This window comes from Papio anubis, chromosome 11, assembly GCF_008728515.1.
Source record: "Papio anubis isolate 15944 chromosome 11, Panubis1.0, whole genome shotgun sequence".
Lineage (NCBI taxonomy): Eukaryota > Metazoa > Chordata > Mammalia > Primates > Cercopithecidae > Papio > Papio anubis.
Window position 1 is genome coordinate 45,050,092 of NC_044986.1, and position 18,810 is coordinate 45,068,901.

Sequence of the window (18,810 nt, forward strand, 5' to 3'; positions counted from 1 at the left end):
TTTCTAGTGGGTTTTAGATTGCAACACAGTTCTCAGTTCACATATATTGATTTTCATGTGAGTTATGCACAAAAGCATAGAAAACTACCTGCAGCCCCAAGACAAGTTACACGGAATTTTGGAGGGAAATGTGAACAACAATATGATGACACAAGTTTAGAGGTGCATTTGAGGCATAATAAAGAGAAAACTTGACTGTAAGGGAGACTACTAGTTAAGGTAGTTGGAAAAGAGATAGTATATGTAAGTAACCAGCTTTATGAGGATTTTACGTGGTAGGTTGAACAATTTGAACTTAGGTGGAGCAATGAAGAGGATTTTAGGAATCAATTTGGAATGTTAAGCAGAGACAAGAGAAAGGTAGACCATTTAAAATGCTACTTTAACAGTTCAAGCATTGTGTGTTGACAGCTGTCATGATGGAGAAGGAGATGAAGAGCTGACGTATTTTTTATCTGACAAACAAATAAATATGAAGTACTGATAAATCTTATCTCAAAAAGAAATTCATACGTCTCTGCATTGAAAAGTCCTACAAGTAATGACCTAATAACAATGATCATCCTCACCTATAGAACATGATCTTGTAAAATTCCACATTAAAAAGGAATTGGGACCTCTGAGGGAAATAATTGAGCAGAAGCAGCATACATTCAGGATGACAGCTTTGGTAGAAGAACTTTGGAGCCAACTTATAGAAGCTCTCACAAGTAACAGAGGGTATAATTTTCATTATACCATTAGGATTATTATCCTTACTGATTTGAAACATCAAACATGCATAGAACCATATATTTATTATAATGCTAAACAAAGAAAAATCAATTTTGGAAATTCGTAAAGGGAGAGAATCATGCATTTTGGATAACTAAAAGATGCGTGAGAACAATTCCTCTTTATGGAAGTATTCAGTTAATAAATGAAGAACTGATCAAATTGGAATGCCACCATTTTTAATTTCCCAATTAACTCTTGGGTTTGTATATTGAAAAGCAGTAGTCTCTGACATGCTGAAAAAGAGAAACAGCTGTGCATTATCAGCCTCGTTATGGAAGAACACTATATGGTCTATAAAATAAAATTTTAAAAACATCTTAATCTGATTAAGGTTATAATTTACAATACTGGTTCTTAACTGAGTAGGGTGGGCATTTTGCCACCAAGGTGATATTTGGCCATGTCAGGAGACATAGTTGACTGTTACAACTTGGGATGTGTGTGCTATCGGGATCTAGCTAGAGATATTGCTAAACATCCTCCAATACTCACGACAACTCCAACAATAAAAAAATTACCTTGAAGGTTGAAAAATCACCTATTGGGTACAACGTTCAATATTTGGGTGATGGGTGCACTAAAAGCTCAGACTTCACTGCTACGTAATATATCCATGTAACAAAACTGCACTTGTACTCCCTGAATCTGTAAAAATAATAAAAAAGGATATTTGATAAGGGAAAAAAATGACCTTACCAAAAATATCAATAGTGTTGAGGTTAAGAATGCTTGAGTTACGGGAAATATGAAAGGCAAGGAACGTGAAATATAATCAGCAAAATTCCAATGGTATGAAACTACAACACAGACTACAGCTTCTTCAACAACAAAAACAACAACCAGGCCAGGTGTAGTAACTCATGCCTGTAATCCTAGTACTTGAGAGGCTGAGGTGGGTGGATCACGAAGTCAGGAGTTCGAGACCAGCCTGGCCAACATGATGAAACCACATCTCTACTAAAAATACAAAATTAGCTGGACGTGGTATTAGGCGCCTGTAATCCCAGCTACTGGGGAGGCCGAGGCAGGAGATTCGTTTGAACCCCAGAGGCGGAGGTTGCAGTGAGCTGAGATCATGCCACTGCACTCCAACCTGGGTGATAGAGCAAGACTCCATCTCAAAAATAAAAATAAAATAAAATAAAATAAAAAGGGCAAGGGCAAAGGGACCTATATATGTAAAGAAACACGAGAAAACATCAAGTAATAAAAGATAAAGGCCTTACTTGAATTTCAATTTAAACAAACTATAAAACATTTTGACATTTATGAGATAATTAGAAATTTGAGCACTGGCTAGATATTTTTAAAATTTTAGATGTAATAACAGTATTATGTTAAAAAAGAGACTATCTTTTAGCAGTTCATCCTGAAATCCTCATGGATGAAATATGTGATGCTTGAGATTTGCTTCAAATTAAGATGAGAGGACAGAAGTGGCTAGAGATACAGATAAAACCAGATTATGAAATAAGGCTATGTGTTGATAATAGTTGAAACTGAGTAATGGATACAAAGGGGATTATTAGACAGTTTCTATTTTACAAAGGGAAAGGGTAACTAGAGGAGAGGCAGTAATCGAAGTTGATGCGAGTCTCACTCCCTGGTTACTCGGAGAACTTCATTAACTTGACACTTATTTGGCTCAGAGATGTGGGGATGATGAATTTGAGTTTGAAATGATTGAGTTTGACATGGCAGGAGGTTGCCCAAGGAGTGGTTACAGCAGGCAGATAGAAATAAACTCTTAAAAATTAGCTGATATATTGACAGCTCAAATTAACAAATGAGAAATAGCAAAGCTGCTGTGGGAGCAATAAGACAGTATTTAATTGTATTCAAAATCCAAACCAAAACTGCATGTAGATGCTGAGTACCGACTAAAAGAAAGGCAGTTAGCTGAAAAGCATGGGAGACTGCAAGAATGTAATGATTGTTCTTTTCTCTAGGAAGTAGAGTTGATAAAACATCTGAGTCCTTAACTGTTTCCACCACCATGAACATTTGTAACTAGTCACCGACATGTTCATGTCAGCTTAGTAAAGTCTGCCAACAAAGTTACTGAAATATTGAATAAAGCCTCCCAAGTTATCTTCTTTTAGCAATTTCTTGCTTAAAACAAATAAGTTTGGGGCTTCCTAACAAAGGTTGAGGGATGTGACAATATAATAAACATCGTTAACAGGTTTTTGTGAGTACTCACTATGTTCTATACACTATGCTGGGTACAAGATATTCCTTATCTCATTTATATTTTATACATCGAACCCTAACATAGCATAATAGGTGTGCTCTGAATAACTTAATTCCATAAAATGAGTTCACAAATTTGTGGGGTTAATAAAATTTCCAAGGTAAGGCTGTGTGTGTGTGTTTTTCGAATTTCAAAAGCTTGGGTGAGCCTTTTTTTTTTTGGTACTGATGGCAGTTGTACATCCTAACTTATATATCAACAGGGATGTTTCTGGATCCTGTGGTTTCCAGCACTGTGGCAGAGATTTCAAAAATAATTTGGTTAGTTGGTGCCTATTTGGTGGTTAAGACCCAAAAACATGAGGGCAGAACAATAATAATAATAATACAGCGTACCCTTTTCATCTCAAATTCCTGAATCAGGGTTGACGTCATCTGTTGCTTCCCAAACTACCCTTGCTCTCCACTCCCTAGGAAGTGAAAGTGAGTTGATCCAGTTTACATCCCAATTGGCCTTTCCATGGGATTAAATTTGCAAAATAGCAAGTGATAGGCCCCACTACACAGATGGAAAGACTCGGCTTCATCAACAACAGAAAGCCATATACTCAGCATCAAGCGTACATAAGCAGAGTGAATATGAAGCCAACACTGTCCTTTGGTAACACTTATGGCTCACAGCTCATATATAAGTGAGTTCAGAAGAGAAACTGAATGGGAAAATGAGAAGAGAAGTTTCACCTCCCCAGAAATACGTTCTCTCAAGTATTTCTACATAAATTTCCAGGTGAAAATCAAATTTCTTTAAATTAAAAAAATTCAAAATGACAAATGGAAGTTTGTTGATGCCAATATATTTCTAAAGTCAGAATTACAGAAACAAGCACTGCATGTCAAACATTAGGAAAATACTATGTATGAGACAATAAAGTATTTTGGAAAAACAAATGGATAATTCTTTAAATCCAGAACTACTTTTCATCTTCGGATATCATAGAAACAATTTCATTGTAAACTTCTTGAGGGGCATCCATTGCCCAGATAAAATCCAAGTGATTGTAAAAAGGAATCTCCTTGTGGTAAATAAGATTGGAGAGTTTTGGAAGCAAAAGGCCAACGTCTTGGGGGTCAGCCAATAGGTCCTCGCCACCGCTCCACACTGCAATTGGTACAGTCATGGCTGTCACATTGTAGTAGGGAGGCTGGGACTAGAAAAGACAAGAGAAAGAACCAGAGTTTAGGTAAACACACTTTAAACCCAGTACTTATTCTTCAAGTAGAGTGTATAACACTAACTGACAGTTTTATAAGTGAATTCTAGCAATGATTGCACAGAGAAAACCACCTTTATCCACAGAGCAAAGTGAATGCAATATGTTTTAGATCAGTGCTTCTCAAATTCTAATGGGCCTGTGAATCGCCTGAGGATCTTGTTGAAGTAAAGATTCTGATTCAGTAGATCTGGGGAAGAGCCTGAGATTCTGCATTCATAGGTGATTCTGATGCCATTGGCTCCAAACCCTGCTCTGAATAGCAAGCCTTCAGACAGTAAGTCTTACAAATTAAGAACATAGATTGCAACTCAAGCTAAAGGAAATGGATTTGTTTAGACTCTAATTGTTAATAGGTTGTTTCTACCCAAACACTCTAAAATATGATCTTAAAATGTCCCGAGTCATTTATTTTGGCTCTGTATTGACTTCCCAGTATGGTCAGGGGATAGGTCAGTTGTTTCAGTTATGGAACTGTAATTGTCGAATACTTACCTGAGTATTTACAAAATGTTGCCTCAAATTCTGAGAAAGGGTATTATCATCCCCATGTCCTATTTCTCAAAAATCACAATTCACACATATATTTTAAAGAGGTTTACAAAGCAGAAAAGGGAATAAGAGAATTATCTCGAATTTTCTTGCTGCCCAGAGAGAATTTTGTTAGAATTTTTTTAGATCATAGTTTCAAGAATAGTAATCCAATACACTCAAAGTTTATGTATTCTCACCTTTTGTGTAATAGCCAATTTGCCATAGCAAAATATTTTATGATATGTAATTTTCCCTAATATTTTCATGATTTCTATTATATTTCCTAAATATTAGAGAAAAGGGAGTAGTATGGAGAATATTCATAATTATAAACCCAGTTTATTTTACTTATATCCTATTATTCAAAGAGTTTTCCAGATGCTGGCCCTGGCTCTTAAATTAGTGTCACTGCTTCAGTTAGTTAAAGACCAACCTGGTATATTATTGGTTTGGTTGGAAGAAGGGTGGACTTGGGGACTGGGTTTCTTGTTCCTCTAAGATGTAGTCCTCTGATTATGAGTATTAGAGCCCAGTAGAAAGAGAGACTCGAAGCAAGCCTATGTTTTGGAGATTTTGAGAAGGTGATGGTGGAGGGAAAAAATGTTTTCAACAGAAGTTTTATCTCATGCTCTTCTGAAAACTTTAAAGACATCAAAAATGCAAAATCAAGGTTGGGGGACGCCTTCTCTACACATAGGACATTGTTGTTAAAACATATCAATCCCTTCTAAATTTTGAGTCATGGAAACAGATGAAAATTAGTAGAGTTGTTCAGCTACTACTTGGATGGAAAAATTGGATGTGGTGAAAAGGAAGAAGAGAAGGTTACAAAATACTATAGGGTACTTCCCTTGTTCAAAAATAGTCAATGATAACCTGAGAGCTTACACTGAGCTAAGAGCTTATAGATATTATAGCACTAAATCCTGTCAACAACTTCCTGAGCCTAGGTGAAGAGATGAAGAAATGATTGCCTAAACTCATACTGACTGAAGATAAGATAAACTCCTAAGTCTGGATTCTTACTACAACAAGTGCGAGGACTGCTTAATATGTCTGCCTATGCCAAAGGCCTCTGCCTATTGTAAAATATTTCCAGCCTTGACCGGCAAGCACAGCATCTTTTTCTTCTGTTTGGGAATATATTCCAGTGAAATCACTCCTCTGGCTGTCAACAAAGGGAAGGATAATGTTTAAGAAGACTGGAAATTCCAACTCTATCTCATGAACAGTTAGAATTATTAGCTTATTATATCAGGTATTTGTACTTCAGAAAGGAGAAGACAGTTTGCTGGGGATCTGGGATATGGGACAGGTCTGTGTAATGGCAATGGGTAGTGGTAAGTCCTGGGAAGTCTCTCACACATGGGGATGTAGTACTTTGAGGGCAGCTTTAAATGAGCCTAGGCACCAGAGAATGAATGCGTAGTCATGTGGGAGAATGGGATACAGCACATCAACATTCCTTTGGAAAATAGATGCACAGTTAACATAATTTCTTCTTTAATATTTAAATAGTTAGTATTGTTCAAAATGTGAATAATTCCAACTTTAAGAAGCTTACCTGATTATAGTGCATCCTATTCTGAACTGGACTTCCCCAGTCATAAGCTTGGAATTTCCCAGACTTAACAGCCTAACATAGAGAAATTAAAAACAAACAAATAAAAATTATTATATTGTGAAAAATAAAATTCAAACATTTCCAAGCAGTTTATTTTCAACTTAAACAATTATTAAGAAACACTTTTCTTATTCCAAAAGATGATTAATAATCTAAGACAAGGTATTTATGTAAGTTTAAATGCAGCTTCACTCAAAATAATTTTTCTTGCATGCTAAGTCATAAAAAGCATTTGCTTCTTTGAAATAAATTCATAGTTACTTTTGCATGGTTATCAGTGCCAGAAAAATTACCTTCTAGGTGTACTCAGCAGGATATTTTAAAAATGTGTTTAGGTAAAGTGAAAAGGGTTGAGACCCACAAAATAAGTTTTAACAGCATTTGGAAAACGATACCTGGCTCCAATGCAACATGTTTTGAACAGAAGTTCCTGCTGGATTATGTGATACATACACATCCAAGCGACTCTAGAAATCAACACACACACATATTATATGCATATGTAGACACATACTCAGTTTCTTAAAAACAGTAAAGATTTATGTTTTCTGATTCAGGTCAAGTGTTTAAAAGTAGCATTTACTGGAAGGATATGAATAACACATTTGTATGTCACTTCAGAATTTGCAAGGTGCAATTGCATGTGTTAACCCATCTAATTTGTAGCTGCCTAATGAGGAGAACTTATTAGTTCCATTTTATCAAAATGAAAATTGGGGCACAAAGAAGTTTAGAGAAATGTCCAAGATCCACACAGAATGGAGCCAGATACTTTAATTTGGGTCGCTGAGTCTAAATTCTCAGCTTTTATGCTTCTCTACCCAGTGCTAGAGTGCTGTAGGTTAAATATTCACCCACAGGCCTCTTGCTTTGCAGAACCCCAGGCAGCAAACTGAAGTTCCTTTCTCAAGTTGCAGAGGGCCCCTTCATAGTGACTCTTAATGCCATAAATACAGCAGACTGTGGCCAGAGTGAAACAAATTGGCCACCTTCATTGGAGACTGAAGATTCTCTTCTGCAAATTATTATGCAGAAGATGGCATCTCCAATTTCCTTTGTCTTATTTTACTATTATTTTACTTATAAGACTCTCACTAATGGAATGCAGTAATTTGTTCTGCCTTTTCTTAGTGTGATGAGATAGGCTACTCTCTGTTAAACTCCACATATGGAATGACAAGTAACTACAACACTTCATAGAATTATACTTTCTTATCAATAGATGTAATTTTCTTAGGTGTTCAAGGGTATATAACTAAAGTGACAATTTTGAGTGGAGATAGTTGTCTATGAATAGTAGTAGAAAACCTTGTATGCTATTACTATGTGCTATATGCTTTGTACAATGTTCTATATGCTTTAAACATACTAGCTCATTTGATCTTCACAATAACCCATTTCGTGGATGAGGAAATCAAGACAGAGGAGTTTAACTCAGTTCCAAATGTAGGGTTTGAATTTAAACTGACCTAAATCCATACTCTTAACTACTTTATGATAGTGTATTTTGTCATGTATGTTTTGAAACTCCAACTCAATACAAAGTGAATGAAAAGGTAGATAAAGAATATGGGCAAAGTCAGCCAGGCACGGTGGCCCACGCCTGTAATCCCAGCACTTTGGGAGGCCGAGGCATGTGGATCATGAGGTCAGGAGATCAAGACCATCCTCGCTAATACGATGAAACCCCGTCTCTACTACAAATACAAAAAAATTGCCGGGCGTGGTGGCGGGCCCCTGTAGTTCCAGCTACTCGGGAGGCTGAGGCAGGAGAATGGTGTGAACCTGGGAGGTGGAGCTTGCAGTGAGCCGAGATTGCGCCACTGTACTCCAGCCTAGGTGACAGAGTGAGACTCCGTCTCAAAAAAAGAATATGGGCAAAGTCTTACATAAATAGTTGCTCAGAAATATGGTCTGTAAGATTTATGGAAATTACTGTCAGCGTTAGAAATATTTATTGAAAACATTTATTCAATAAAGACATTTTTCTCACAAAGGAGCCACTAAAATATATGGTTCAGTCCTTTCTCTTACAGAATTTAAATGTAACACCTAGTATTTAGGTGGTCATAACTGAGTAGTAAATTGTTTTTTTTTCTTCATGTTGTTTATTTGTTTTAGGGGCAATTGGGGTGATGGAAGGATGCCGGAAGTGACAAAATTGGGGCAATGATTTGTGATTTCTCTCATGTTTATCAGGATATCGCAGTTCTGAACCTACTCCTAGTTCTCATAAAGTACCATTTCTAAGTGGCAATGAAACAAGTAATCAAAGATGTTGCTCAAAATATAGAAATTGAAATGCATACTAACCGTGTTAAAGTTCTTACTGTCAAATCCACAAATGATAAATAAGGCATTGCTGCAAAGGAGATTCAGTGTCTGGCGGGAGCACACTTCAGTAGCAAGAAATTGATCAAAGAAGTTGTGTGGGAAGAACATTTTGTTACCAAATATAATCTGAAAAATAAAGGCACTATTAGAGGGTTGTAGCAATCAAGCTGCAGAAAAGACTCACTAATTTATCTAATCTACTTATACATGTGTGATTAGGATGATGATATATTCTTATTTTTACATGTTGTTTTAGGAATTTCCAATACTTTCATTTAGTTAATTCCCTCAAGACAGCTGTGAAATTGGCAGCGCAGATATCAATACTGGGTATCTATTGTGGCACAGAACAGTACTGGCTGCTGAGAGGAAGTATAAGACATAAAGAGTACAATCTAGTTGGGGTGATAGGGGTTGTGGGATAAAATCTTAAAAATACATGGCAGACTGTCATAATGAAGTGCCAAGATGTGAGATTTCAGCAATAAATTGTGAAAAGTTTGGGAGGAGAAATGGTGACTTGGCCATATTTTCAGCAAAGCCTTTACAGAGGCACTGAGGCTCAGTATAAGAATAGAAAGAGTTTGCCCCAACTCTCTTTGAGGAAGGCAGATATTTTGTCATCTCTATTTTATAAATGAGGAAACATGAGGTTAACATGAGTCAGGGTCTTGGGCTAATTAGAGCTCGATTATACCTAGAATCCTTACCCAAGCCTCTAACTTGAGGTCTAGCGCTTTTCTAAATTTTAATCTACGTCTGCATTGCCTATCAGAAAATCTGAGTACAAGTAGGAAAGAAGTTCTCAATTGATGTAGCCAATAAAAATATCTGGGTCATCACAAAATTTTGGATTTTAATAAAAGTTTTCCAAATGTAGTTTGCCTATAGGTAAGTTCTCTTAGGCTTTAGACATACATATTAATACAGAATGAAAAGAGATGAATAGTACAAAACCATAGAAGGAAATGGAATCATTATATTTTATAGCCTGAGGCTAAACCGTTCTCCTAAAGGAAAGAGAGAGTGTGTGTGTGTGTGTGTGTGTGTGTGTGTGTGTGTGTGTGTGTTGGTTTCACTGAGTGAGAGAATTAGGGTATTAAGCACTGTCAAACAAAAAGATTAATTGATAACATGTGTGCCTACTGCATAAGGCACTTAATATTTATAATGTATTGAAATCCACACTACTGACTTTTGAAATCCCCATTTAAAGATGAAGGAGCTCTTAAGAAAGCCAAAAGGGAAAGCCATGAGAGATCTCAAGGTGTTTGCCTCACTCAATCATTGATTTATTTCCTCCTCTTCTCCTTTTCCCTTTCCTTCCTTTCCCTCCTCTTTCCAGTCTCTCTGTCCCGAGTGGGTGAGTCTTCTTATTTGACTATTTTGTTTTGTTTTTATTTCCTCTTCCCTCCTCCTGGAGTGGAATCACAGCCTTGACACAACTGTGTAGAGTGCTTGATAAACCATCTGTGAAAAAGCAAATCTACTCCCAGGCATTGCTGACCCACATGAAGCTAATCAAGAACAAAGAAAGAAAGGGGGATCTCGCAGGCTGTAGAGGAGATTCAAACGTGGTCAGTGCTATCAAAGAAATAATACAGATGCATACAGTTCCAGTTTTGAATATAAAAATGATTATTCTCTTTTTATAACTCTGTTCTCTTTCTATAACTTTAAAATCCATGGGCAATCGAGTGTCTTAGATTCACTTACTTAAAGAGAATTGCATACCTTAAAGAGGAATTCAGGAACAAATCTAAGTTTGTTTATAAGGCTTTTTGTATACTTCACAGTGGCAACAGGAGCTAGAGCATAGAAGGTTTTGATTCTTTTTGCCAGGCTGGGATTGGTGGAAAAGGCAATAAAACCTGAAAAAGAACAAGGAACTGGTGAAAAGGTGTGTGTGTGTGTGTGTATGTTGTTGTTGTTTTGTTTGTTTGTACAAGTGTGACATTATTTTGGACTTACTAAGGATGGTGTTTGAGAAAACCTGAGAACTTGGCATCTCTGCTGGCTCAGAGTGATTAGATTTTGGTATATTTGTTTTATTTTCATAGATTTTTCTATGGGGACATGAGGCTGTAACGTTTTAAAAGTTATCATAAACCCTTATCTGACCTTAGAAAATAGACCAAATTTGGGATACTCACATGGTTACAAAAAATAGTTATTTGTGCTATATTTTTTATGAATTTAAATTTATATCATCACAATGAGATAATTAATTAACACTTAATATGAGTAGAGTATATAAGTGGAAAGGTTAAGAGTAGAATTTTAAAATATGACAAAACTCGATTTGAATCCTGGCTCTGTGGTTTATTAGTTTTGTGACCTTGGACAAGCCACCTAATCTCTAAGAACCACTGTTTCCCTGTCTGAAATACAAGGATAGTGGTGAGTGCTTCATTAGGTTGTTAGGAACTAAAGGAAGTAAATCATATAAAGAAAGAATTTATCATGATTCTTGGCACATAGTAAATGCTTGATAAATGAGGACCCAAGAGAATTCAAATATCTATACATAGTAAATACATTCAGTAATTAATTTTGTAAGCAGTAGTATACTAGCAGATGAGGATGTGATCAAGTAGTTATCAAGTTTAACTCTGCAGTATAGCTACATAGGCAAGGCCCTCCCACTGTCAATAATGACATATTGATGAGACTCAAGAATGGCCTAAAAAAACCATTTCACATCTAGAGAACTATATAATATGTAGTCTGATTCTATTTGTGGAAGAATGGTTTTTCCAAGAACACCCTTCATCCAGGTCACCACCATCTCCCACATGGGTAGTATACGCGTCCTCTAATTGGTTCTCTGCTCCTGCCCCTTTGCCCCTGGCAACAAAAGGGATCCTGTTATGAATCATGTAACTCTTCAATTCAAAGTTATTCTGCAGTTTTCTTTTTTTCTCAGAATGAAAGTTAAAATCCCTACAACAGCCAAAGAGCCTTGAACAGTCTTTCCTCCCCATCCTCTGTGATCTCGTCTCTCACTCTGTCTTGTCTCTTTCTCAATTTGATTTATTCACACAAGGCATAGCCTCACTGCTGTTCCTTGAACAAACTAGGTGTGCTCCAGCTTCAGATTCTTCTCACTTGCTATTCTCTCTTTCTGGAACATCTGATGCCTACGAGGTAGGCACATGACTCACTCTCTGACCTTCATCATGGCTTTACCCAAAGAGTGCTTGTGTTACCTATCTACAATTTCTGTGAACCCCTCTGGTGCTCTCTAATGTAATTCACTGGGTTATTTTCTCTCCATAGCTTTACCATTATCTAGAATATATTATATTTTACTTTGTAACCTTTTTTATTTTCTCTGCTTCCTATCTGTAGAGTATAAGTGGCACAAAGGCAGAAGTTTTCATCTATTTTATTTATTTCTGTATTCTTTGGATACATCATAGGAGCCTGCCCTATAAATACAGTCAAATGAATAAACTCAGTTCAGTGGCTGTGTGGTATAATGCTTCAGAGTATGTGCTTGGGAATCAGACTGCCTGAGCTACCCTATTGGTAATAATCCATGTAACCTTGCACGAACTGCATCCCCTTGTTTTGTTTTCCCATATAATAGGAATTATAATTGTCCATATGTCATTGTGTTGTTGGAGGCATTACATGAATGGAAAGCAATTAATGTAGTTGCTAACATGCCTACCATAACCACTGGGAAAATGTTTATGAGAAGTAAACCACTTGGCCTTGACTGCCATTACTTACCGATGGTGGTACCCTGGGAATGGCCGACATAGTGTAGCTGCTTCTGTCCAGTTTTGTTTACAATGAAGTCGATTGTGGCTGGAAGGTCATATTTAGCCATTTCATCAAAGCTGAAAGGAAAAAGACAAAATGAAAGTGAATACATTTCCTTGCTATTGTTTCTAAAATTCAAGCATTTATAGCTAATGATCCCTTTGGGATACAGAAAACTGGATTCTCTAAACATTGATGCTTATAGACCCTCAGTGAATGTCAGGTGTCCTTTGGGGCGGCTTCTTATAAACAACTGACATCATTTATGAAGCACAGCACTGCAGCCACAATTGAATCCAAACAAGATAGTATCTGTAAGTGGGAATTATTTCCATCCCTGAAATGAAATGTCAGATTTAATAATAATGTGTATGCTGTGTTCCAGTGTCATTTAATATAAATCCTATATTTCTGTTTTATTTTTCACAAATCAGCCAACATGATATTTTGAAAATGAAAACTGTATTATGCCACTCCCCTGTTAAAACTTCTCTGTGCACTCAGAATGAGGCCCAAGGCTCTCACTGTCACCACTACTGCCCCATCAGCACCTCAGTCTTCACTCATGTCATTTTCCCTTTCCCCGCTACAGCCGGGACACACAGGTTTCCTTTCAGCTGCTAGAACTCTTGGAACACTTTCATGCCTTAGCATCAGCAGCCAGGTTTTCTTCTGTTCTCTACCTCCATCAGTAATTTCCAGGAGTAAGGCACAAGAAGACCAGTGAGAGAAGCCTGTGATAATCTCTCCATGACATCTGAATTTCAGTCTCCCTACCCCTCCTATTGATGATGATTCAGATTGCTGTTCTCCTACCCCCAACTGGGTTTTCACATCTCTCTTGAGTCCATATGGACATTCCTTTGGAATTTTCCAGGGGCAGTGAATTTCCTTGCTTCAGCCATATTGTTCATTCCATTTGGAAAAGCACACTCAGGGATTCCCTAATGGGAGACTCCTGAGATCGCAGGAAGTTTGAAGGAAAAGCTACCCTAGGAATGAGGTACATGGAAGACTCCAAGAATGGTTTAGAATGAAAATGACTTATCTATCCTCCTACTAGGAGTGTAATTTGTTAAAATGGAACTGGATTAGAAGGGGCAAATGCCTATGCTTTTAAAGCCCAGTGTTTATTTTTAATTGTCCCTTTTGTTTACCTGAAAGCCCAGAATTCAACTGAATCTGGTGAATAGTACAAGTTTCTCCTGGCCCAGGTGTTTCCTCTGCTATTGCCCAGCCACACATCATAACCAGCGTCTGCCAGAATGAAGGCAAGGCTGTTGTTCGGCAGGTTGGAAATCCAGTTTGTGGCTGATGCAAGCAAACCATGCTGCAAAAACACAACAGGTCTCTGGCCTAAGGAAGAAAAATGTTTATAAACTTTATAAATGCATTCCTTATTCTAGGATAAACGTGAGGCTAGAAACAGTCTTCCATATGACTAGCACTAAATACATTTGCGTGATTGAGTTGATTATTTTTGAATATCTTATCTTAATTGTGGTGATGATTTCTCAGGGAGTTTTTTTCTCAGATGCCAAAACTTATGAAACTGCACACCTTAAATATGAGCAGCTTATTATATGCCAGTTACATCTCAATAAAACTATTGAAAAAATCATATTCTCAGGTAATTCAGCACAATGTTAAATTTGGTAAAATGTGAGTGGTAAAATTACGAGTAATGTTTTTTTCTTTTTGTACTTCACAACTTTTCTACGATGAGAAAAAGGTAAATTTTTGATAATACTAGTGAAAATTGGCTTGTATGTGTTTGGGAAATGAGCCTTGAATTGGCTCCCCATCTTCCCCTCTGCAACACGCACCCTGGCTAACTCTTCCTGATCCTCTAGATCTTCATCCAGTTATTGTTTCTGAGAGTGAGCTTTCCTTGACTCCCCTAGCTGGGGTAGGTGATTTTATGAAAACTTTCAGTTTAATATCCTATGCACCGCTGTAGCTTGAGCTTATCACATATTGTTATAATCACTCATTTACTTACCTATTTCATTGGCTTGATGATGATCTCCTTGAAGACTGAAAATATAGCTTATTTTTGCATTTCCAGAATCAGCAAGACATTATATTTTTAGGAAGAAATAAAAGGAGGAAAAAGGGAAGAACAAAAGAATGAAAAGATGGAGGAAGAAAGGAGAGAGGGAAGGAAGAATAAAGAAGGAAAGCAAAAAAGAGAGAAAGGAAGGAAGAAAAGAAGCTCATATATACCTGTATTCCCTGAATTTTTCTTCCCATAAGGAATTCTGTTGACTTCAAGGATATAACCATCTTCAGTCACAACTTCGTATTCTTCATTTGGGTATCCCCAATAAGTAATCATCTGACTCTGAGGAAGAAAACCCAAAAGGTGAAATTTTAGTTGATTTTTACATATATCTAATAAATGAATATTACTGTTTATTTTTAATTGGTCATATAAAATCTTTAACTCATTATGATTTTAAATAATAGCATCTTTTAGTTTTATGGAGTTTTTTCCCAGAGTAACTTACAATGTTCATAGTGGCTTCAGGGCTTTCAGGATTTAATTTTCCAAAGAAACCATGTGTAGTCCCCAGTACGGATATCAAACTTGCCATTGTTAAAAGCAGCCACATTTTGGACCTGCCTGAAAGAAAAGAATAACCGGTGCCATGGTTAACCCATTATACTTTCATAATGCTTATATTTTATGCCAATTTTACCTTTGTGCCAAGCAGAGGAATGCTTGGGTTTGATTATATTCTCTTGGCAATAAACTGGGACATGTGGATGTCAGCACAGGTAACTTAATGCTTTTAATGCTTAACATGTTTTCACTGTTTGATTCCTTTTAAGAACATTTCCCACTTGGTTTCAAGCCATACTGAATTAATCTTAATTGGCAAAAAAAGAAAATAAAAGCCTCTAATTGGCATAACAATGTGTCCTTATTATGCTTTGTGTTTAAGACTTTCGCCTGCTTGTTTTGAGAGTCCAGTTTTGCGTAAGGGATGTGTGGGCCTTTGACTTCTCTATATCCAATCTCTATATAATGTGTGTTCAAAGTCATCATGATGATTTTAAATGTTGTTTATAATAGTTATTCCACAAACATTTACTGATTTGAGGTTATTATGTGATTTTCTCACCTCTGCTTCCAGGGTAGTTGGGACTACAGGTGTTCATCTGGCTAATTTTTTTTTTTTTTTTTAAAGAAATAGGGTGTTTCTACATTACTCAGGCTGGTCTCGAACTCCTGGCCTCACGGTATCTTCCCGCCTGGGCTTCCCAAAGCACTGGGATTATGGACATGAGCCACCACACCCAGCCTTATAGACTATATTTGATATTAGACCCATAACACCCGAACTTCCTTCTATGTTGTAGTCACCAATTATAAGTTTGAGAATCCTCAGATATTAAGCTGGTGAAAAAGCTTCAGTAGAGAAGTGATGTTGTCCTCAAATATTTGAAGGCGAGCCATGTAGAGGACAGTTTTAAATCACTTCATTTTTAGTGTGTCAGAAACAAATTATTCAATAAATATTTATCGAGAAACTATATGTTAGGAGCAATATTTGGAGGTCACATGTATAAATATTTGACTTGAATACAGTGAGGAATTTGTAACATTTGGATCTTTGGATTCAAGTGGAATTCTTTGAAAAGTGGTGACTTCCCAGTTGCTGATAGTATTTCAGTAAAACCCATTTATAGTAATTCATGCAGAGCATATAGCATAGTTCCTGATTTACAGTAAAGCCAGACCAGAACTCTGAAGGCCTAAATCTGACTCTCTGGTCTAATAGTTTGCCCACTGGTTTAGTATAGGATTAGATTTAAGGGTATCTCTTAAAAATCAGTTTTCGGCTGGGCGTGGTAGCTCATGCCTGCAAACCCAACACTATGGGAGGCCAAGGCGAGTGGATCACGAGGTCAGGAGATCGAGGCCATCCTGGCTAACACGATGAAACCCCTTCTCTACTAAAAATACAAAAAAATTAACTGGGTGTGGTGGCACGCGTCTGTAATCCCAGCTACTCGGGAGGCTGAGGCGGAAGAGTCCTTGAACCCGGGAGGCAGAGGTTGCAGTGAGTAGGGAGCACCCCGTTGCACTCCAGCCCAGGAGACAGTGCAAGACTCCGTCTCAAAAAAAAAAAAAAAAATCAGTTTTTAACTTAGCCTTGTTTTTACCATGATATTTTAGGCAGAGATAAACTAATATAGAAAGACTAACCAGTAGTGTTGGAACATTCAAACCAAAGGCTTTCATCAAACATTTCAGGAAGCCACATGGCCTCCATTAAGTGATTTGCCATTGCAAAGTTAGGACACTTAACCTACTGATTGCGTTGGAGAACACCCCAACGGGCTCAAAGATGTTCAAGGGCAGAATAAATTTCTCAAAATGCTTGTTGCCAAGTCCTAGGAAAATACCAGTAATTAACACATACAGAGGGTTCACTGTGTACTGTACTGTGTGTTCAACATGGTATACGTGAAATGAACTATCTTTGCTAAGACAGTTTCTCATCTACAGAATAAGGCCTGTAATAGTACACTTCTCTATGTTAGGGGAATTCATTATGATAACAAAAGTAAAGTTCTTAACATGCTGGGTATCTTATAAACATTAATTAGATATAGTTATTATTACTATTATCTCATTTAATTCTCATAGCAACTCTATGAAGCAGGTAGCGTTGTATTATTCATTTTACAAATAACCAAGGTAAGGCTAAAAGAGGACTCACCCAACCAAATACATAGAAAGTAGTGGAGCCCGTATTTGAAACTAGATAGTCTATTTCCAAAGGCTATATTCTTCCCACTGTAATACTTCTTCAGTATGACCCTGGGCCAGCTTTTATAGGGACATCCCCAGGGAGATTTATATAATTTGGTCTAGACTTCTGTTTTGAAAGGTTTATAATTTAAATAAATGTTTTAGTAGCCTATAAAGTTTCACAATAGTATTAATAATGTTCAATTCAACAGCAGTTGATTTGTATGATATTAAATAGTCAACATAGCATATTAATACAGTCAATTATATGACAATAGAGTACTGATCTATTCCTTCTCAAAAAGAAGAATCATAGAGACTAGACTTTCACTTTAGGAACTTAATAAACAAATTTGTAGTTCAATAATTAAGAAATTATGAGACTTTCACATTTGGCACTAATTGCAATAATAAACAAATTTGTCTTTCCATAATTAAGAATCTCATGTCCATACAAAAAAAAATCAAATCCTAGAGGGATAAGCCATAATTTAAACAGATACATTTATACAGGTGAATCTACAACAAGTATCTAAGCCTTTAAAGAATGCATCACTTGGGATAAAGAAAAAATCTAATAATTCAAATAACAATTTTGTTCAGCAGAAGTTCTACTTACAGTTTCCTCAGAAATAGTTAGGATTCTGTTTCTCTGGCTGGCTGGTTAATATTTTGGTCAATGTTGTATTGACTTCTTATATACAAAACCTTCAACAATGGTCAAATTCCTCATCCATTGATTACATTACCGAAAAGGCTTACTATCTGGGCATCATCTAATGTTAACAGGACAAAACTAAAAATTAAATATTGCGTTCATTTTCACATAGTACTGAGTGCTCACCTTTAACTTTTAACAAAGACAAATATTGGCCAAAGTAGTTCTGAGGATTAAAATGATTTAGGAACCATTAAAAATAATTCTTGATAGCCTAAACATATAAAAGTTTTTGAGCCAAAGGTATAATGCAAATGATTATATAGTTTGGCTCAGATAGAGAGGCATAAAATGACAAAAGGCCACCTGTTATTCTTTAAAAATGCAGCGGATAAGCTATTTTGACTAGATGGTTAGATATGGGAATGTGTTAGCAAAGATTAATATTTTATTATGGTCTTTGAACAAGGTCTCAAATCCTACAGATAATGGTCTAGTTATTATACAAAACCCAGCCCTTGACCTTTAAGAACATATATTTGGTGTGTTTTCCCTTCTGAGAAATCTAGGCTTAACACCTGGATGATGAAACAATCTGTACAACAAACCTTCAAGACACAGGTTTACCTATGTAACAAACATGGACTTGTACCCCTAAACTTAAAATGAAAGTTAAAAAAAGCAAACAAAAAAAAAACTATTGGTTATAGTTTGAACAATGTGAATGTGTTTATAAAAGAATTATAGATTTAAAAATATATTATGTTTTAAAATACAGTTGATCCTTTACAACCATCATGAACATCTGTTGCTCGTGGGATACATGTGCAGAACGTGCAGGTTTGCTGCATAGTATACATGCTCCATGGTTGTTTGCTGCACC

General features: G+C 36.5%; 1 protein-coding gene across 1 annotated transcript; it reads right to left on the bottom strand.

Annotated features, from left to right (window-relative positions):
* Positions 1-3,808: 3,808 nt before the first annotated feature.
* On the bottom strand, positions 3,809-15,162 carry LIPF (lipase F, gastric type). Its single transcript, XM_021943460.2, has 9 exons — positions 15,015-15,162; positions 14,731-14,848; positions 13,662-13,860; positions 12,472-12,581; positions 10,468-10,604; positions 8,713-8,859; positions 6,795-6,866; positions 6,340-6,411; positions 3,809-4,178 (listed from the first exon to the last, which is right to left on the bottom strand). The coding sequence occupies exons 1-9, from the start codon at positions 15,117-15,119 to the stop codon at positions 3,942-3,944; spliced, it is 1,197 nt and encodes a 398-aa protein (XP_021799152.1). The 5' UTR covers positions 15,120-15,162; the 3' UTR covers positions 3,809-3,941.
* Between the last annotated feature and the right edge of the window lie 3,648 nt (positions 15,163-18,810).

Coding starts and splice junctions, on each gene's coding strand:
- LIPF (XM_021943460.2), bottom strand. CDS start 15,119: ATGTGGCTGCTTTTAACAATGGCAAGTTTGATATCCGTACTGGGGACT. Junction 13,861..14,730: donor GAAAAATTCAGGGAATACAG/GTATATATGAGC, acceptor TTTCTTCCTTAG/GCCAGAGACCTGTTGTGTTT. Junction 8,860..10,467: donor TTCCTGAATTCCTCTTTAAG/GTATGCAATTCT, acceptor TTTATTTTTCAG/ATTATATTTGGTAACAAAAT.